This window comes from Balaenoptera acutorostrata, chromosome 3 (assembly GCF_949987535.1).
Source record: "Balaenoptera acutorostrata chromosome 3, mBalAcu1.1, whole genome shotgun sequence".
Taxonomy (NCBI): domain Eukaryota; kingdom Metazoa; phylum Chordata; class Mammalia; order Artiodactyla; family Balaenopteridae; genus Balaenoptera; species Balaenoptera acutorostrata.
The window spans coordinates 19,766,559-19,788,346 of NC_080066.1; the positions used below are offsets into that span (position 1 = coordinate 19,766,559).

A 21,788-nucleotide genomic window follows, 5' to 3' on the forward strand; every position below is an offset into this window, starting at 1 on the left:
TACCATCTGCCGTCTGCAAGCTGGAGGTCCAGGAGAGACAGCGGTATGGTTCCAGTCCCAACCCAAAGGCCAGCGAACCAGGGGTCCAGTGGTGTAAGTCTTGCCCTGAGTCTGAAGGCCTAAGAACCAGGAGTGCTGATATCTGGGGGCAGGAGAAGACAGATGTTCCAGCTCAAGCAGAGTGAGAATTCACCCTTCCTCCACCTTACTGTTCTATTCAGGCCCTCAAGGGATTGGATGATGCCCACCACATTGGGGAGGGGGATCTTCTTTACTCAGTCTACGAACTAAATGCTAATCTCTTCCAGAAACACCCGCAAAGTCACACCCGGAAATGTTTTACCAGCTCTCTGGGCATCCCTTAGCCTGGTCAAGTTGACACATAAAATTAATCATCACATTCATCTCCATTTGAGGTCAACCAGGTGTCTGCAAAGCTGGTCTTGCCAACGGTCCTGTGATAGAGACCTTTCAAGGACTGACTTCCCAGTTGGTGCTCCAGGGATGGAATGGTGGTCAGAGGACAGAATTCCTACTCTACTCTGAAAATCTTTAAATACTTGTTTATTTACAAGATGGAAGTTGTTTGGGGGCAGTTGACTATATCTTATTTATCTTTCTAATGCTCACAGCATTAAAGAAATATTCCCTGAGTTTACTTCCTACATTTTTTGTTCTTAGGGGTAAAATATATATAATCATAATGTTTTCATGATGAGTTGACCCTTGATGAAGTGTCCTCTGTTATCTCGAGTAATAGACTCCACGTGCTGAAGTCTACTTCGCCTGATATCAGAGTAGCCACACCAGCTTTCGTGTGCTGCATGTTTCCATGATGTATCTGTGTCTGTGTATTTAAAGTCCATTTCTTATACATAGCATGTAGTGGGTCTTGCTTTTCTATCCAGTTAGATCATCTCTGTCCTTTTAATTAGTGTTTAGTCCATCCATATTTAATGGTTGGGTTTAAGTGTACCGTCTTGCTATTTATCATTTTCTACATCTTACCTGTTATTCGATCTTTGTTTCCACCTTAATAGAAAAACAGAATGTAGAGCAAAGAAAGTAGGCCCTCTCTGTATGATCATTCACATCACAATCTTGAAAAGAGTGCTGCTGGATCACAATTCCAATGCATCGTGAATGAGGCATCCTGGAGCCAGGGCATCATGTCTGTCCTGCTGTCCTTTCATTGGACCTCATAGCTAAGGCTACTGTTGCCTGCCATCCTTTTCCATTTAGCCACAGTTCTTCGTGTATATGAGAAATACATTAATGGCTTTAAGTACATGGCTTTGGTACCCCATCCAGTGGATCTTAGGGTTATGTCAGTTTCTTAGGCTCAGAATTTGATGATCACTACCTGTTACACACAGCCCGGTGTATGGAGTAGAGACCAGCCTATTACCACTAATTTCGAGCTGTCTTCACACTCCACCTGTGTTCCCCAGTCCATAGCAAGGATTGATATTGATTGTTGTTTTGGTTTCTACTACTGACTGTCCACCTGTTTCCACCCTACCCGGTGTCATAGACCCCACCCAGGACTGCACTCTGCACCCCACACTGTCCAGCACTCCAGATGTATCCCTGGGTGCCCAGCTGTCCTTCTCTACTCCTGCCCAACCTCTCTCTTGGGCACAGCACCTCAAATACCCCACTGCATCTGCAGATTCTCCTTCTACAGCCCGGTAAGGCCTCCTCAGGCCTATCCCACCTTAGTGAGCTGGCTGTATGGGAGTTCCAACTCTACCCCTCCCTGCTCCTTCTTGCCTCATACGTAAGGTTTGGGCTTTAACAGCCCTGATCAGACCATCCCTGAAGCACAGTGCTCAGCTCTGGACACCACATTAGGTAGAATGAATGGATGGATGGATGGATCGATTGATCGATTGGAGGCTTTCTTGAGATGTAAAGTTGAGACCATGAGGGAGTCTTGAAAAATGTAATGTGAGAAATGGTCCAGGGAGCTGGCGATATTTACCCTGGGTTGGAGAGGACTTAAAGAAGGCATGATTCTGTGTAGTACAAACCTTTGGCATGCTACCTTGGAGAAGAGGAAATGGTTTTATTCTGCGTGACTCTAGAAGCAAGAATTGAAACCATTTATATTTTGCTATAAGGTACATAAGTATGTTTACCTTTGAGATAGGTAGTTGTGCTAGAAAAAAAAAGTGAGCTGGATGCCAGGTGTGGTCAGAGTGTCTTTCCCCAGTGGCCACTGGTCAGAAGCGTTTGCCTTCACTGGGTGAGAGGTTGCCTGCAGGACCTCGAAACATGTGATTCCGCGGGTCTGAATTTTGAAATTATTCTTCATTAATAGTGGGCCACCAGGGATTTTAAGGAGGGGAAAGGTGATCTGGGTGACTTTCTGACTGGGATCATTAACCTACTGAATATGAGCCAGGGAGGCAAAGAGGACACCCTAGTTTGGTGACCTCAACAGCACTCCCACTGGCGGATTTCTCAGCACCTCGAGGCATCCCTTCAGGCCTTGCTGCTTATCCCCCTCTCTGGAATCCCCTTCCCACCTACCTGCTTCCTGATGGAGACCCACTGGTCTGACCGAGGTCTGTTGCTCCCCAGTTGGGCTCTCCTGGGACCCTGTGTTTCATTCGGACCATCTCTGCCTCCCAAATCTGCCTTCCCCCTGAAAAGTTATGGGTGGTGCCCTCTCCTTCAGCACACAGAAGCTTCTAGAACTTCAGGCTTACTGCATCCCCTCCACCTGTGCTCAGTGATCCCCGGGGGCTGCTCGCCACGTCACATCCGGTTCCCACCTTGGGGGACTGCCAGTCTCCCTTGAAAATCTCTAGCTCCTCTTTGTCTGTTCTCTCCCACTGTTCTCCATGGTGCCTCACACTCCGGAGACCCACACTGACCGTGTATTCTGGGGAGTCTCACATTCACACATGTGTACATACAGAACGTGATGGAGAAGCAGGAGCTATAGCCTGGATCCCCACAATGACACTCAGAGGAAGTCAGGGCATTTAGAGATCCACAGAGAGGCACAGTGGGTTAAGAGCAGGAAAACGGGTCTTACCCCAGGTCCCTGTGGAGATCGCACCTGGCCGTTCCACTTAGCCTGTTCTCAGAACCATCAGGGTTTAGATATTCTTAGGCTGAGTGAAACGTGACAGGTTGGCTGCCATGGCAACACAGTTATAAGTTCCCTTTTGGCAATGAATTTTCAGTTCAGAAGGCATGCTAGGATTTCTACTTCAACCCACAAGTGTAGGATTTCCTGAAACAGGTCAGAAGGACCTAACGAGCTCATTCGTGCTCGAAAGTCTGCAGCCTAATGCAATGATTTTTGTGTCTTAAGCCACTCTGTGTGGGAAGGTGGTTTCAAGACAGAATCGGAAATAGGGAATGTTAAGCTCTTTGCTTCACGGCTTTCCGGGAGACTGGGAAGGGCTCTAAAAACTCAGAGCTTCACCTGGAAATTTGCATAGCCTAAGCTAATCATACCAGATGCTTCAAGCAGAAATTGAGGGGATGATAATTCTGTAGCATCTGAAACCAGTCTCCTTCAAGGTACAGAACTGAGCTCATAGATGAATCTCAGACCAGACCTAGTGTGTCATCAATCTGTCAAAGGGAGGGAATTCCACTTTCCCTTGGTCTCACTGCAAAGTGCAGCTGTTCCATGGGGATGTGTGCACTGCTGAGTTCAGGCTCCTTATAAACATTTGCAAAGATCCACATGGCAGCGGAGGTTGTGTCTGCAGGCTGTATGCTTAGAGAAGTGTTATCAACTTGTAAAGCTGAATAGACGAATGTTTACTGAGTACCCAGAAAGTTCCAGGCATAGAGCCGGGGGTGCTGAGTGATGGAGACCAGGAGGCAGACACAGGTGTTGCCTCCAAAGGTTCATCATCAAGCACAGAGGTGGAGACAAGTATGTACATGACCATGATGTATCCCTGGGGTGAACCTATCTATGTACCTTATGATAAGATATCACATAATGGGTTTTAATTCTTGCCTCCACAAGATAAATGCCAAAAGGGGGGTTCCAAGCACCATGGGAGGGCCAAAGGGCGTGGATTACGTGCAGTCGAGGGACCCAGGAAAGGCTTTGTGAAGGTGGCATCAGAGGCTGGCCTTGGAAAGGGTGCCTTTTAAGTGGGTGGGGGTAGCGAGACATGCCAGGTGGAGAACGCATCGGTAATAAAGACTCTACAAGTGATGGTTGGGGTATGTTTGGGAAACAGCAAGACTAGTTCAGGGTGCCTGTAATTTAGTGCTTGTGAAAAGAGTAATGATGTCAAATCGGGAAGCCAAGTAAGGACCACCTCCTGGTGGGCTCTGGTTGCCTTTGCAGGTTTCTGAGCGGAGAAGTGATGTAATGCAAGTGCCCTGGCATGTATTTCCCAAGCAGGGGATTGCAGGGGAACAATCAGATTACTTTCTCTTTTAGGAGATTAAAGTTACAGACAGGCCCAGGGGATGTCTGTAGAAGCCCATTCCAATCTGGTTTTGTCTACTTGGTTTCTTTCCTGTGTTTAAGGCTTTCAAACCCTCCAGATGGTCTCTTTCCCCCCAGTGACTTTTAGAAATAAGTAATTCATTCTTCAAATCTATCAAGGGATTGTCTTTCTTATCTCGCTCACGGAGGGGGAAGGGAAGGAAAGGATGTCCTATGTTTGTATATCGAACATTTGGCAAGCATCAGAGCAAGGGTATGTTTTCCGAGCCCAGAAGGCTCTGGGCTCCCTTTCCAGGCTGTAAATTGGCATTTGGGGAATTGTCTCTTTCTGTACATTCCCTCCTATGAGATGTGACATCTAAGTGGGCATTTTTTCTGCCAGACTCAGCCAAGGGAAGAGGTTAGAAACAGAAGCTCCTTGGGATTCAGACAGCAGGGAGCCTACCACGTGCTGGGATAACATCAACTTTCCGGGTTCCCACCAAAGGCAGAGAGTGCGGAGTGGGTGGACAGGGGTGTTGTGGGAAGAGGGAAGTGAGAATTGAGAAGGAGAGTGATGGAGAGAGCGAGGGAGCTGGAGTAGGAGTCAGTAGGAGGGAGTCAGTATCATCTTATAGAAGGAGCATGTCAGTTAGCAGCTAACAGAGCTTTCCAGATCCTGGGCCCTTGACAAGACTCTTTTTTAGTCCTCACATCCGTTGTAGCAGTTAGATACAGGGGCTCCATTTTGTAAAGGGGTGTTTTGTCTCCTTGAGGTTCGGCCACCTGCCCAGGATCATCTAGCTGCCCAAGGAGGTGCCAGGTTGTAACCCGGGTTCCAAAGCATCTCCTGACACGGAGAAGCCTGGAGGGAGGAGCGGGTGGATGCAGGGCTGTCCAAGGGGGAGGCCCGGGAGTCGGCTCAGGGGGCAGATCCTGAGCCTTCTGGGCAGGGAGGTCCAGCCCGGCTCTGGAAGGAGGCCCCGGAGGCCATCAGAGCGGGGCTGCTCGGGAGCCTGTGCCGTGTGGACTGGTCGCGGTGCGGGCTTTATTCCCCAGAATGGTACCGCTGCAGAAAGCAAAGGACCATGTGGAGAAGTGGAGGCCAGTTTGTAAGGGCAGAAGCAGAGCAGATGACAGGGGAAGGTAGGGGGAGTGGAAACGCTTAGGGAGCTCAGAGGTGAGGCCTGGAGATGGATGGCAGGGGGGACTGCACAGCCGTGGGAATGCACTTGATGCCACGGAGCCGTGCATGTAAACATGGATGCATTAATGGTGTTCTGTGTATGTTACCGCAATAAAAAAAAATTATTTGAAAAAAAGAGGGACTTCCCTGGTGGCGCAGTGGTTAAGAATCCGCCTGCCAATGCAGGGGAGATGGGTTCCAGCCCTGGTCCGGGAAGATCCCACATGCCACGGAGCAACTAAGCCAGCACACCACAACTACTGAGCCCACGTGCCACAACTGCTGAAGCCCGCATGCCTGGAGCCCGTGCTCCGCAGCAAGAGATGCCACCTCAATGAGAAGCCTGCACACCGCAACGAAGAGTAGCCCCCGCTCGCCGCAACTAGAGAAAGCCTGCGCACAGCAACGAAGACCCAACACAGCCAAAAATAAAATATAGATAGATAGATAGATAGGTAAATAAATAAATAAAAAGAGAAAAAAGAATAAGGCCTGGCTTTTCCACTGGTCAGTCAAGTCTGTCAGTGGGCGGGGCTTCCTGGCTTGCAGCTCAGGGAGGGGTGAGTGGGGAGCTAGCTGCCCACTCTGGGCCGACCTCACAGCAGACGCACACGCCCAGCCTTGGGGACAGGATTCCAGCACTGAGGCGGCTCTGGCCACAGGATGTATAAAGTTTATGAGTCAGAAGGTCACCTTCTCAGGGACTAGAGTGGAATTTGATGTTCATTAACTGTGAGTTTTTAAAAGCTGAGCTGATGTCCTTCTTCACTAAAGTTGCCTCCTTAATTCATTTTAGATTGAGTATCCAGACTGCTCGCAAGTGGGGTTACGGATGCGGATGAGGAGGCGGGCAGCTGGAACGCTTGTTCTCAGTTTTCTTTTTTGTTAACTGAAACTACTGTGTCACAGGCAAATATTGTCATGTTTAGTTTGCCCCTGGTTTTTTGGGGGGCGGGGAGGGCAGGCGGAGGAGTGGGGAGTAGTTGGAAGGTGGTGGTTCGGGGAGGGGAATGGCCTTGTGCGCACTGCCGAGGGCCAGGGAGGAAAGCCAGGCCCCTGGAAACCTCCACTTGAGCTGTTGGTTTGCAGATGAAGTCTCCTTATTTGAAGACCTCTGTCAGAGAGCTTAAGAGCAAAGGGCACACAGCCTTTGAAGAGAGATGGTCTGATTCCAAGTTCAAGTCCCATCACGTACCATGGGGCTGTAGGCAAGGTGCTTCCGCTGTCTGAGCTTCGTGTTTCTAACCTCTAAAATGGGACAAATAGTGCAACCTACCTTGTGGGTCAAATGTCAGAATTTAATATGAGAGTGTGTCCAAAACAGGTAGTACGGTGCCTGGCACACGGACGCCTTGATAAATGGTAGTTATTATTCTCTCTCCAGCGGCAGAATCTAGGGATGATAAAGTCCCAAGTGTGGGGATCCTGGTGCATCAAGTAAATAACAGCCCCCTTCCACAGCCGTGACCCGGTTCCGATGGGTCGCGTGTGATGGCCCCAGCCGGTTACATGCTTAGCACCTGCTCCTTTATGACTGTGGTTGGGAAGTGTCACCCGTGACTCGGCTGCTAGTCTAATCCTCATCAAGCTCCCCCCACCCTTGCCCGAGAGTGGCTTTTTCTTACCTAAAATGGCAACTGCAGAGTCTTTTGTGATTCCTGCGGGGTGAGGATCCCCGGGGGCCGACGCCCTGGGTGCTCCGTGGGGCTAAGTCGTGCCGAGCGCCTACGGAAGGAACCTCGTGGCACCAAGGCATGTGCAAGAGAAATGCACCTAAGAGCTGATCATCCCTTCCAAGAGTATGACTTTAAAAACACGTACTCGTTTCTAATTGCACAAGTGAAACACGCACGCATATGGTATTTGTATAAAAATGTATGCGCTACAGATAAAAGCACAGCTTCCTTTACAACTCTGAGTCCCAGGCCCCTCCCCGGAGGCAACCTTGTTAACAGTCAAGATCCTTCCAGACCTCAGACCAGGGTTTTACATGCACACATGTGGACCCTAAAAAATAGTTTGGTGGGCTTTTTTTGTTTTCATAAGTGGTATAATACTATATGAATGGGTCTACAACTGGGGGGAGGTTCCCACTTGATAATATGTGTTGGAGACTTTTTCCCTTTTCATCCCTTTAATTTCGCATAGTATTTCATTGGGTGGACAGGCTGTAGTTTATTTAGCCCTTCCCTTACTGACGGGCATGAAAGTTGTTGCTACTTTTTCAATTTTAATAATTCTGCTGTGACCGTCCTTCTTTATCCCCATTAGGAACATCTGTGCGTATTTTTCTAGATGGGTAATGAGAAGAGGGGAACATACAACTTTTATAGGTTAAATCCAGAACAAAACATAAACTTTCATGGCTTTATTCCCTGAGTAAGAATAAGACAGATGAATCAAGGGTGTATTTAAGAAAAAATAATGGGCAGGGAGACAGATCAGAAAAGCATATACTTTGAAGCAGTTTTTAAAGTTAGGTAATAAATACTAGTCTGTAGTTTTTGATACACTCAAAATATGTATAGAGCTGTATGGGTTCATACTGTATTTTAAGATCCTTATAGAATCCATCTGGATTTTAAAAGTTTAGCCAAGGACTTTTTGAAAAAGAAGAGGAATATCCTATCACATGATATACTATAGAAGCCCCATGAGACTGGTGTACCAACCCACAGCTAAACAGGTCGAAGTAGGTCCAATCGGACCTTAGTATAAGTTAGAATCCTGAGGAAGGAGGTAATATAATCTGTGGGAAAGGGAGCAGTATTTATTTATTTTGGATTTTGTTTTATTTTTTTATACAGTAGGTTCTTATCAGTTATCTATTTTATACATATGAGTGTATATATGTCAATCCCAGTCTCCCAATTCATCACACCCCCCACCCCCCAGCTTAAGGGAGGAGTATTTAATAAAATGTGGGAGAATAATTGATTTGCTTTTTGGAAAAAAATGTATTTATATACTCCCATCATACCATATACCCAAATAGATTCTAGGTAAATCAAAGAAAGAAATATGAAAAATTAAACCTTAAATCAGTATAATACTCTTAGAAAACAATTTGGCAACATAGAGCACAATTCTTAGAAATGTCCATTACTTCCAGTCTAATAACCTAAGAATTTCACTTTCAAGTGTCAGCCCTAAAGAAATAATCCTGATAAAGAAAAATGTGGCGTGTTATTTTCTTGAACATTATTTAAAATAGTACAATGTTTAGAAACAGCCTGTGTGCCCAATCAAAGGAATATATCTAAATAAATTAAAGAGTAATCTTATAATGAAATAGATTCAACCATCAGAATAACGAAATTCTCAGATTGTAAGGTCTTTATGAAATGAAAGCTTGAGAAAGCCAAATTCAAAATTGAAAATACAGTGTAGTTTATAACCAGGTTAAAAAAAAAAATGATGCCAGTAAAAGAAGTCGTTTTTGACTGGTGACTTTGTTTTTTCTGTTTTGAAGTAGTTTCCAGTTTTTTAAATAATTAGCATGTAATAGCTTTATAATTTGTTATTTCAGTCAAAACTCTTTTGAGCACTTACTGTATGCCAGGCACTGTATTAGGGTAATAACTGCACTAGGGTAATAGCAGTAAAAATGAGAGACAGAGTCCCTGTTTTATAATGTAATGGAAGAAAGAGGTAATCATTATTTAGTCAACTGATCATGCTATTGGGGGCACGAGCAGGTTGCTGAGGTAGTCATTAGGGGAGGTTACTTACAAGGTGGTAAGGAAAGACATCTGAGGCGGTGACACAGGAACCAGAAGGATGACAATGAGCCTGATGTGCAGAGTCATGGAACAGCATTTCAGGAAGGTGGAACAGCAAATTGTTAAAGAGGTGGCTAGGAATAACTCTGGTTGTTTGTATAATGGGACAATAATTAAGGCATATTTAAATTTTCTTCTCAGAGCTAATATTCCTTTTTCATTTGTCATAGAATCTGGCCATAACCATGCAGTGGGTAGGATTCTGTAATCTAATGCCTTTCACATGTAAAATTTGCCCTGACCATGTTATTGAAGCTTTCAAGTTTGCAGGGACTTGTGCCAGATACCAAGGCAGGAAGGACGGCCCTTGAAAGTTGGCAGAAACACATCACTGTGCTTGAGTATCTGTTTGTCATCTGTTTGTGGGTTTAAGGATTTTCCAATAATATTTTTACCTATTAAAATATTAGCTGAGAACTGATTCTGGGACATGAGGTTATGGACCGAGCCTGTATGTAATTATAATGGTCAACATTTAGTGGATGGACAGCTTCCCAAATACCGCCATGCACAGTCTCACCATTATCTGTATCTCCACTTTCTGAAAGAAGAAAAAATAGCTGCGTAGCCTGAGCTACGTTTGAAGCTAGCTCTCACTGAATCCCACCCCCAGCTCTTTCTCCTCTAAGGAGAGGTGGCTCCGAGGCTACCTGTCTTGATTCAGTAGCAGGAAGTCCTGTATCTGGGTTTGATAAACTCTCCCAAGCAAACAGACTTTGGACTGAGTCAGACCCTGGATGTGGCCGTGGACCAGTCATCAGTCTCTGGGAAGTAAATAGGAGCATGCTCACAGCTTATAAATCTTTGTTGCATTTCCCAGTTGGGCTGCGCTGGTGGCGGGAACCCTTTGGGTTTTTCAGCCAGTACTGATGATGCCAGGAAAATACACCACACATCAGGAGGAAAAGTAGAGCCTGGTCCTTAGCTGCCCTTTTCAGAAGGGCTGGAGACAATACTGAATGTTGAAACCTGTGAGTGTGAAAGGCCCCAGGGAAATGAGCCTCGGACCCAGATGGGTCAGGCCAGTGATGCCTTTGGAGAGAGAGCAGGGGCAGAGCAGGCTGGCTTGCCTCTGGGGCAGTTTCTGCTCTAGGCTTCCCCTCCCTGGTGGGCCCCCTGTGGTCCATGGTTCAGCCTTCCTACTCTCAGCAGCCTTACCCGGATGCCTTGAGATCAGAGGGGCTGCCTTTAGGTCACCTTGGACCGAGTTCAGAGGTCCACAGGGCGAGGGGGAAGCTTCACCTTGGCCTGCTGTTCCCTTGGGCATCAGCAGTGACCCGAGGCCTGGAGCTTAAGGAGCCAGTCGGTGGCTCCGTGAGCCCCGCTCGGCAGTGGTCCGCACACCCAGGGCTGGGGCGGGAATGAACTTGGCCCCCATCGCCAGTAGTCGCACATCTGTCAACCGCTGGGTTTGGAGGTGCCCACACCATCAGGCCCTTTCATTCTTCCTCCTCCATAGCCCGAGGTGCCATGAAAGCTGAGCACGCACACCAGAAGGCCAGTGGTCAGATCTCTAAATAAAATCCTGAGATCCCAGTGACCATGAATAGCACCCATGCCTCCCAAGGGAATTCCTGCATTGGCAAGTCTACTGTGGGTCTGTTTTCCTCCCGCTGTTTTCATGGGAGAGAATCCCAGCCCCGGCCAGAACTGGACAACTAGGGACTAAAATGCCCAAGGAGGCTTTGACCAAACATTCAGAGGCATCGGAAGATGTCTTTGAGGCTATAACTGAGGTTCAGGGAGGACCATAACTCGCCAAAGTCACCAACTCATCAATGGCAGGATTGGGACTAGATGGAGGTGCCCATCCTTCCACTGTGATGCCAATTGTCTGGAATGAATTTCTGGGAATCTAAAAATATCACACCCTCCTTTCCACTTTACCGGGGAGTCTTTTCTCCCTTGCACCATGGAAAGTGCTCGGAACTGAATAAGAGCTGCTAGCAGCCTTCTCACGCAAGGATCTGTGGTTTCAGTTTTACCTCCCTTGGTAGGTCTAGAAAAGCCTTGGGGGTTGGAATCAGTCTTCCATGACCTAGTGCTTCCCAGTCCTCCTTCCATCATGGACAGTGGAAAATGATGTTTGCAAAACTCCCTGGGGAGATACAGATTTCCCCCGCGAGAAGCTTAGAACCTAGATCGAAGTGTCACAGAATGGAACAAGTTCAGTTCCCATCAGCAAGGTCCACATGCATACAATTGAGTGATTTATATTCTTTCTCTCTTTATAGAGATATATGTCTCTATCTCTATATAGATATATATATAGAGAGAGAGTGTGTGTAGTGGGATGCAATGAGGACATTTATTCATTTATGTATGAGTGGTAATTAAAATATCATTAATTATCTTCAAAATTTATTTTAAAAATTACTCAACTCCTAGACCCATGACGCCTTTTCCAACCATAACAGTAAAGGATGTTTGTAATGGACATTGATAAAAAAGCCCTGAGGACAATGCAGCAGGCTGCTCATAGCTGAGCGGACTGGCTGCCTCCAGGCCTGAGAAGACGGGCATCCCCCCAACACGTGAAATCAGTTCTTGTTGCCTGTTGGAGGGCCCTGCCATAGTCAAATGAGAATGGGTGTAAAACATTTATGGAGGTTGATTTAATGCAGGACCAACATGTATGGTTGATAGGTTAATGTGTATCATAATAAAGAGGGAGACATAATATGCAGAATTTTTGAACTTTATTTGACCAAAAAAACCCCTTTTGTCCCCATGCGAGCATCATGAGATGAGCATTATGTAGACCTCACCTTGGCAGTGCTTTCTAGTGCATTTATCTGAAGATTTACCTTTATCTCTCTGTAACTGAACTTAATCGGTAAACTTCCCTTTCTGTGATGGCACAGAATGGACCCAAGGCGGCGCAGTCTCTCCTGATTTTAATCATGGTCGATTCAAGAGTTAAGCCCTGGCCTTTGAAGACCCTGTCCTCTTCTTCCGCCATCTCTGGAGTCTTTCTGAAACGTGATCTGTGTCCTAAATTTACCTGGGCTTCCTGTAACCCAGCATCTCCCCGTGAAAATTCAGTCTTTTCTCACCTCCATTATGTCCTGCAGCTCTTATGGATTTGGTATAGGATACACAAAATAACCTAGTCAGCTGGGCCTGGGAGAGAATCAGAAAAGAAAATGCATTAACTTCAGGGATCATTAAAGCCAGTTCCTGATCTTACCAGAACAGGGAGTCAGAACTGACTTGGGATAGGACTTCACAAGGATCACAATGAACCCAGCACCTACTTTCCAAAGGTGTCTCCTGCTTCTCCGTTTGTTGCTCATTTTTAAGTCACTGAACTTGTTTTTATTTCAACCTGCATCCCTTCCTTCATTAAGTGCTTTATTCCATGCCAGGTACTGGATACAAAGATGAAAAGATGGAACCCTTGCACTTGAGGGGCTTTGACTGTCCAGGAGAGAGTCAGACTCACAGTGTGATAAACTTGACAATAGAATTGGGGAAAGATTACATGGCTCTTTCTGGAGGAATCAGGGAAGGCTTCACAGAGGAGGTGACCCTTGAACCCAGGCCTGGAGAATCAGTAGAATTTCGTCAGTTGGATAAGGATGTGGCGGGTAGTTGGTGGAGATTTTCTAAGCAGAAGGAACTACACGTGCAAAGGCATAGATATTTGAGGGAGCCCATTGTGGTTATGAAGGAGTAGTTCAATCAGGAAAGCTCAAGTTCAGGTGAGGAACAGTCATAAAGATTCATTTACTGTATGTTTACTGTATGTCAGGCGCTATGTCAGATGCTTTTACATCTGTTATCTGATTTTAATCCTCAAAGCAAGTCGATGGTGGAGGCATTATTACCCCCGTTGTGTAAATGAAGAGAGTGAACTAAGGCAGCTTCATTGATGCAGGCGAGGGGGCCCTGCCATAGGATGAAGGAGCAGCCAGGAGGCAATCCCAGTTTTGCCTGGTTCTGAAGCCCAGGCTTCTACCCAGGATGCCAGACAGCCTTGGCTTGTCTGGGGAGAGTGGGGGGAAGGGAGCAGGAAGGGAGGGTTGGGGGAGCCCTTGAGCCAGTACTGCCCAGTGGGAAGGGTGCTCCTGCCCCAGCTCTGTCCCCTGACCCCCTGCCTGCCTGCTCCCACCTCCACTTGCCCATTCTCCGCGCCCCTCGCCTTCAGCCACAGCCTGTCTGGGGCATCTGCTTTCCCTTCTGCTGGGTTCCTGGCACAGGGAGACAACCCTTTTGACTTTGGGTGGAGCAGAGGAAGGACCAGATGCCAAGTCAAATACAGTCATAGGAACCTCAGGTTGTTTCTCCAGAGAGTCTGCAGAAGAACCACCCTGTTGTCGCTTCTGTGGCTTGGGAGTTTTCTCGGTAGTGCTGGGTGTCATCCAAACTGTTACTGTCGAATCATTTAGGAAACCATTCTGCTTTGACTTGACTCCGCTGCTCGCCTCCTCATCCCTCTGTCTCTAAGAGGTTTAAAACAATGGTGGAACGAAGAGACAGGGTGAGAGAGAACTGGCAAGAACTTGGGTTGAGGCCTGTGGGCTCACCATCAACCCTCCAGGAGTTCCTGCATCACACGGAGAATGAAGGAGTCTTGGCCTCTGGCCGTGACTGGGTCAGAAGGCACCATGCAGTGTAAGCTTCTCAGAACTGACAAATTGTGTGACCAGCGACCCACTTCAGAGTGCCTCTCACCCTGAGAGTGGCTGCTTCTGGGCAGTGCACATGGGTAGGTTCCAGAAAGCATATCTTTCCAGTGTCGCTGGGGAAGCACTTTAGAAACAGTGGGATAACCATTTTGGAAAGAGCTCTTTTGTGAACTTCCATCTGGAGGTTTGAAATTGGCAGCAGTCTGTTGAGAGTCAAAGGCTCCTTGACAAGAATCACTGAGAACTTGAGCTGCGACCTGGCAGCCCAAAGCAGTGATTGCACATCGGTGTTCAAAAATGGTGTGAAAAGGGTGAAGGGTGGGCAGTGAGGCTCTTGGCAAACTCTGGGACCCGATGCTTTTTCCATCCTTTGCCCTCCTCCATTCTTTATTGGCTGTTTTCCCTCCAAACTCATCCAGTTGTCAGCTGTTGCCTTTGCATCTCCGTTTGCCTTGAGCTTCTCTCAAGATGAGGGTTCCAGAATTTTCTCCTACAAGGGGCCAGGTACTAAACATTTTAGACTTTTTGGACCACACAGTCTATGTCGCAACTACTCTGCTATTGTAGTGGGAAAGGAGCCACAGACCATATGTAAACAAAGGAACGTGGCAGTGTTCCAATAAAACTTTATTAGCAAAAACAGGTGGTGGGCCAGATCGGGTCCACAAGCCATAGTTTGCTGGCCTCTGTTCTAGATTTTAATTCTCTCCTTTTTTTTTCCCTTTCTCTTTTTTGAATCTCAAGAACAGGAGCGAAGTGTTAAAAAGGCAAGCTGTTGGTCAGTGTTACCACTTTGGGACTTGCCTCATTTTTAACATTTCAGAAAGTACATTTTGCCTTGTCTGTATAGGGTTATTTAAATTGAAAGCAGCTGTGAAGGCAAGAATCCTCTCAGGGAGCTTTTGATATGTCTGCTGCCATGAAATAGTAATTTTTAATGCACTGTCTTTTTGTTAAGTAGATACAGAGCTTAGTGGTATATTGCGGAATAATTCAGGGAGAACCTTCTGCACTGTACGGTGCCAGGCATGGTATAATAAATGCTTCTTGCTGGAATGAACGAACATATGGAAGTGGAAACCATTTAGAAATGATTTCTTTAATCATTTAGAGGTGATTCTGTATTGTATATGGATTCTATATGGTAACATGGCCTTCAATTCCTTAACCCTTCAAGATCTTGATTGCGAAACTTTCCCACAGCACCTGAGATTCCTGAGGACAGCAGAGAACACATGGGAAGGTTTTAGGTAGAGCACAGGTGAGAAACTCTCATGGGTTTGTCCTGTCATTGGAGGCTGGTGACCACCCGAAAGGCCACCCTAAGATCATTCAGCCCCACAGATGCAAAAACGCACATCTTGGCATCCTTCCCTGTTGGCCTGTGGTTATAAGGATGGAGGAGGATTAACAACTAGTGATGAGTTTTGCAGTTCGTGGCAGCTGGGCAGAACCACCTGACTCCCCCTCCCCCAGCTTCCATCGAAATGCTCAATGGAAATGTACAAGTGTCCAGAAAATAATCATGATAAAATAGTGAAGGGAAAAAGTTACATCAGAAAGTCTAATAATGGCATGAGTCCAACTTTGTTTAAATATTTATGTATACCAATAGAAACAATCCTAGGAAGAGATGTATTAAAATGTCAGCAGTGGCTATCTCAGTGCAACAGAATTACAGATGATCTTAATTGTCTTTTTTTTGGTCTCAATTTGAAAAAGATTTCTACAATAAAATGTTGCTTTTATAGTTTAAAAAGATGTTACTTTAAAAAGAAGGCAAAGAATGGGTATCCCAGCCTACCTTTTATCTGAGAATAAAAGGGCAGGCTCCCCTATGACAGCCTTCCCATCCACCCTGAAGCAGTGGAGCTTTCTAGAGAAAAGCGACTCAGCCACAGGTAGATGCTGGGGGCTTAGACATCTGACAGGCAAGGGCTTTCTCCTCTGTAGCCAATCAGAGCTGGTGTGCTGTGGTCCTGAGGATGGGGCTGCCCATTAGGAATCATTTGCTTAGGGGTTGCCCCAAATGATCATTTGCTTCTCTTTGGTTCTTCTTCAAAGAACACGTGGCAATACGTGTTTCCTCTTGGTCTGGCCTTTCCCCCTCCTCTTCTCAGCCTCTTATAAAGCACACAAAATTAAATGAGCAAGTGTGTTGACCTTTTATATGTATATTTTAAAAGCAGTTTCTAAAGAGATTGATTTCATTTGGAAAGCATTTCAGAGAAAGGATAGTTTCTTAAAGAAACATATATTTGAAAGCACAGGTCTTGCGTAGAAATTCATGCTTTCTCAAGAGGTGAAGGCCGGGATTCAGGAGGCCTGCTTGAGACACTTGTGACAATGGCTTCTTCATTTTATGGGGTTAGCCTCTTATTCCTAGGGCCTAAGCCCTCCCTATTTGCAGGCAGAGCCCACTTTCCACAGAGATAAAGACCTTCTGCTTGGTAAGGGGTCCTGGGTCACAGCTTTGCTATTGGTGACATTGGACAAGAGTCCTTCTATGTCTTTCTGCTCCAGCTCAAACCCTACCCATGTCAAAGAGAGGCTAAGGGATTGAGAGTGACTTATTCACCAAGGAACTCCAGTCATCCCATTCATCCCATTTTAATAACTGCCCCCCCCCCGCCCCCCACACACAGACACACTTTCCAGCTGTCCCTTTGCTCCATCTTGGTTTCTTCAGGCCATTGTCAAGGTGGTCTTCCTCTTGCTCTAGCTCCCTAGAGTAGGGAACAGCTGGCCCCTGGGTCTGAGGGATGCCTGCGAAGAGTGTTGATGTCTTAGATGTGCACTAACGTTCCACCAAGAGCGCAGAGCTTGTTGCATCCCACCATGTTTGCTCTCATTTATTATTTTAAAATGCAGCGTGTAAAGAACGTCATAAAATGTAACTCAGCCTTCTCTTTGATGTTATGTTCCAACCCACTATTGGATTCTGTCCTTTCAAAATGAACAGCCAGCCATATTAAAACCCAGTCCTCCTTTTTAACTTTTCATTTTATATTGGAGTCTAGTTGATTAACAATGTTGGGTTAGTTTCAGGTGTACAGCAAAGTGATTCAGTTATACATATACATGTATCTTAGGTTGTTACGTAATATCGAGCAGAGCTCCCTGTGCAATACCTTGTTGGTTATCCATTTTATTTTTTATTTATTTATTTATTGGTTGGAAAGTATTACTTTTATTTTCATTTTAATATTTTAACATTTTCTTTTAATTGCAATTAGACAAAAATGAAATTTTCTTCATATTGTTTTAACAGCCAGATGTATTTTACTTTTAAAGTCTATGAACTAGTTAGTGGACAGTATTTTAATTATCTGGTATATTAAATTTCAAAGTTTAACATTTAGCAAAATTTTGCTTCACAAAGTCACTTTTTAGAATGACAGGAAATATATACAACTTAGAATCCATATTCAGACAAATGCCCCTTTCCCTCCTCAAAATAAAAGCTTTAAAAAGTGCAGTATAAAAGTTTAGATATGAAGGCACTGCATAACTCTGCATTATATGGCTAATGTCTTGCTTAGCAGCAAGAGTAATGAGAATATTCTACATTTAATTTACTGGAGCATAAGAAACTTTTTGAGGAAGGACCTAGCTCTCATCAAAGAAAAAGAACTTTTTGGCCCATTTAGTTAATGCATTCCTTTCCAAGACTGCTTTTAAAAAACTTACCTGGAAAAGCTATCTAACATATGTCCACCACAAATATGCCTAATCTTATTGTGCATGAGTGTCAGGGGATATGGAGAAGAGTACTACATGTGAAAATACATATAGTTCCAAAATAGTAACTTATCTATTATGATAAAGCTAAATATATCTTTCCAAATCCACTGTTTTTATATAAATGCTGCCAACAACAGATGACCTAGCAAAACAGTTTTAAAGAGTTAAGTTCATAGTATTATAAATCTAACAAACGGAACGGAGTCATTATACTCTCCTGTTCTTAAACTTAGGGAGTTTGTATCTGCTCTTGACCTGCTGAATTCACTGGGTAATAATGATGTATGATTCAAGGAGTGTTCTGATGTCCTGAACTGTTATAAAAACAAAAATCATAGCCAGAGGACCTTATAAACAATTAACCACATTTGTTGTCTTAGAAACCAAACTGAGTGCTGTGTAACATTATATGAACTGAACAGTAGCCATAAGAGGCTTCAAGGTGGCCTGGAAAATCAGATCCTAGAGTTCTTGGTAGCATACAGTTGACTTCAAATCCGTTCTTTAAGGGCATGCCATAAAAAGAATGAAAACTTGCCCCTTAAAGCAAACCAAGTTATGTGTTATCACAGGAAGACACATTTTAGTTGAAGTTAACTTTGTTCTTTCAAAGATTAGTAAAATAGTGGTCCAAAGATTATTGTCCAAGAGGCTAAGACATCTTTACAACCTGGTCTAATGATTCATTTTTCTTTATAAATGCTTTAATTACATATAGAGGAAAAGAAAATAATATATATGTTTTAATCAGATTAGTTTCAGAATAACACATTAGAGAAAAAAATTACTTAAAAATAGTTGTATTTATATTCCACAATTTGCTCAAATACTGGTTTTCTTATAAACTTTCTACAGGATGTTTTTTAAACAAATTCTTCACATTGTATCTTGACTATGTACTTACGGAATTTCAGGGAAATAGTTCTGTGTGTTTTTATAGCTTAATTTGTACTATAGGGATGGTAGGTGGTCACATGCAGTCCATGTGGGATTCTAACATGACATTTAGTGAGTTTTCTGATGTGGACCATCCCTTTGATGCTGAAGGTAATGCATCTGTTGAAAGAAGTGATTGTAGATTTGGATTACTGCTCTCTGCGTCTTCCAGTTTTTCTGTGTTATCTTCCCAATTAATGTGGAATCTTGTGACTCTGGGATTGGATGCCAAAATGTTCCTTTGAAGCTTAGAAAAGTCTGGTTTTACTGGCGGATTTTCCCTTAATTCTGTCTCAGTATATTCATTATTTACATAATAACCAACTCTAATAAATTCTTGACCTCGATAGGTGCATGTAATTAGCACAACTGTTACACCTACTGCATCTGCATCTGGAATGAGTCCCGGATTAGGTGCATCAGCCTGAAATACAAACATATGCCTTCCTGCAGGAACAGGGCCCACTAAAACAGAGTCTAAAACTTGATCGTATTCTTCACTTTCTGCGGAGCCCACGTAGATAATTTTCCATTCCAGGTCTTCTGACAGGTCCTCGATGCACTCGAAGGTGATCTCGAACTGGAATGGGTTGTAGAAAGGAGAAGGGTTATCCAGCACCACTACATTGTTCACCTGAACCTTTGCCATATTTTGAAAAAAAAAACAAACAATGGGAACGGGGGCTTGTTGTGGCACAATAAAGTCCAGCGCGCGGCCCCTCGGGAGAGCGCAGACCCCCGTCCCGGCGCCGGCCCGACGTCGTGCAGCGGTGACTTGAGAAACTTTTTTTTCCTCTTTTTATTTACACGGGAACACTCCACAGTGTTTTGCAGCTTTCCTATTTCCGGTTATCCATTTTAAATACAGCAGTGTGTACATGTCGATCCCCCCCCAAACCCAGTCCTCTTCTTTTAATAGACTTTGCTTGGATTCTTTTATCTTGTTCTTGGTTCAAGGATCTGTCATAACTTAGAGAACGATCACGACTTAGTGAGAGTGGCTATAAAGTGCTGAGCCTAGTACGTGGCCATATTAAACAGTCAGAAAGTTATATAGATGATATCTGGTCATATACTATATAAATAATGAGTTCTCCAGAGTCTCCTGTGGCACCTTCTCGTCGAGGGGCTCATTTTGGCCAGAAGAGGGCAGTGTGGCACATGTTCCCTCCCCCCAACCCCCTTAACAGTGGCAAAAGCTCTTTGTTAAATGACAGGTAGTTTTGGAACACTTAACTTGATTCAGATGTTTTAGTGTATGCCTAAAATGGCCAGGGCAACAAGGCTACAAAGACCACGGTGAAATAGGCCTTCGGTAGTTTGCGATGTGACGAGGGCAGTGCACGTACCCCCGGGGCTGTGTGGTGCTTGGTGTGTGCTGTATGAATAGCTCTGCGTGCTATGGAGATGGGGGAGTAGGAAACGTTATGTGTAATTGGAGAGACACCTATGGAAAGTGTCATGGGGGTGGACCTGCAGAATGGTTCTAGGACTGCCAGACAGAGCTGGGGTCGACCAGCCCTCCAGGAGGAAGGAAGAGCATGCAGAGGCCCAGAGATGGGAAAGAACAAGACATACTGGGGGACAAGTAGAGCCAGGTTGCTTTGGGCATAAAGTGTGTGAACAGAAGGATGATAAGTAAGGCTGGAGATGCAGGCTGGGTCCAGTCATAAAGGTCTTAAGGGTTTTAAGAGATTGAACCCTATACCATAATAATGACCAACATTTAGTGGACATTTACTATGTACCAGGGGGTCTTAGTCTGTTTGGGCTGCTGTAACAAAATTCCACCTACTGGGGGACTTATAAACAACAGAAATTTTTTTCTCAAGGTTCTAGAGGCTGGAAGTCCAAGGTCAGGGAGCCGGCATGGACAGGTGAGGGCCCTCTGCCAGGTCACAGACTTCTTGTATCTTCACATGGCAGAGGGGGCAAGGGAGCTCTCAGGCCTCCTTTATAAGGACATTAATCCCATTCATGAGAGCTCTGCCCTCGAGGCCTAATCCCCCACCAAAGTTTCTATCATAAATGGATGTTGAATTTTGTCAAATGCTTTTTCTGCATTTATTGATAGGATTTTTATCCTTCATTTTATTAATGTGGTGTAGCACATTAACTGATTTGCAGATGTTGAACCATCTTTGCACCCCGGGAATAAATGCCACTTGATTATGGTATATGGTTCTATTAATATATTGTTGGAAAGAGTTTGCTAATGTTTTGTTGAGGATCTTTGCATCTGTATTCATCAGGGGTACTGGCTTGTGATTTATGTGGTGTCCTTGTCTGGTTTTGGTATTAAGGTAATACTGGCCTTGTAAAATGAGTTTGGAAGTGTTCTCTCTTCTATATTTTGGAAGAGTTTGAGAAGGATTGGTATTAATTTTTCTTTAAACGTTTGGTAGAATTCACCACTGAAGCCATCTGGTCCTGGACTTCTGTTTCTTGGGAAGTTTTTGATTACTGATTCAATCTCTTTACTTACTGATTCAATCTCTTTACTAGTACTTGGTCTGTTCAGATTTTCTATTTATTTTCTGATCTAGTGTGGGTAGGTTGTATGTTTCTAGGAATTTATCCATTTCTTCAAATTGTCCAGTTTGGTGGTATATAATTGTTCATAGTCTCTTATGATCTGCTGTAATAGGTATAATACCTCCTTTCATTTCTGATTTTATTTATTATGTCTCTTTTCTTCTTGCTGAATCTAGCCGAGGATTACTGTTTTTTCAGAAAACCAGCTTTTAGTCCTTCTACTAAATTTGGGCTTTATTTTTTCTTTTTCTAGGTCCTTGAGGTGTAAAGTTAGGTTGTTTGAGATCTTTCTTGTTTCATCATGTAGGCATTTATCACTATGAACTTCCCTCTTACAACTGATGTTATTGCATCCCACAAGTTATGGTATGTTTTATTTCTTGATTTTCTCTTTTGACCCTTTTGTTGTTCAGGAGCATGTTTAATCTCCACGTATTTTTGAATCTTCCAGTTTTATTCTATAATTGATTTCTATTTTTATACCACTGTGGTCAGAAAAGCTGCTTGATAAGATTTCATCGTTCTAATTTATTAAGACTTGTTTTGGAACCGAACATATT

The 21,788-nt window shown here is 44.5% G+C and overlaps 2 protein-coding genes across 3 annotated transcripts in view; one reads left to right on the forward strand and one right to left on the reverse strand.

Moving 5' to 3' along the window:
* Window positions 1-21,788, forward strand: part of LOC103012343 (coiled-coil domain-containing protein 3) — a 112,763-nt gene that overhangs the window by 77,678 nt on the left and 13,297 nt on the right. The gene's annotated exons all lie outside the window — the stretch shown is intronic.
* Window positions 18,585-19,578, reverse strand: LOC103020462 (histone chaperone ASF1). Its single transcript, XM_007191082.2, has one exon. The coding sequence runs from the start codon at window positions 19,340-19,342 to the stop codon at window positions 18,728-18,730; it is 615 nt and encodes a 204-aa protein (XP_007191144.2). The 5' UTR covers window positions 19,343-19,578; the 3' UTR covers window positions 18,585-18,727.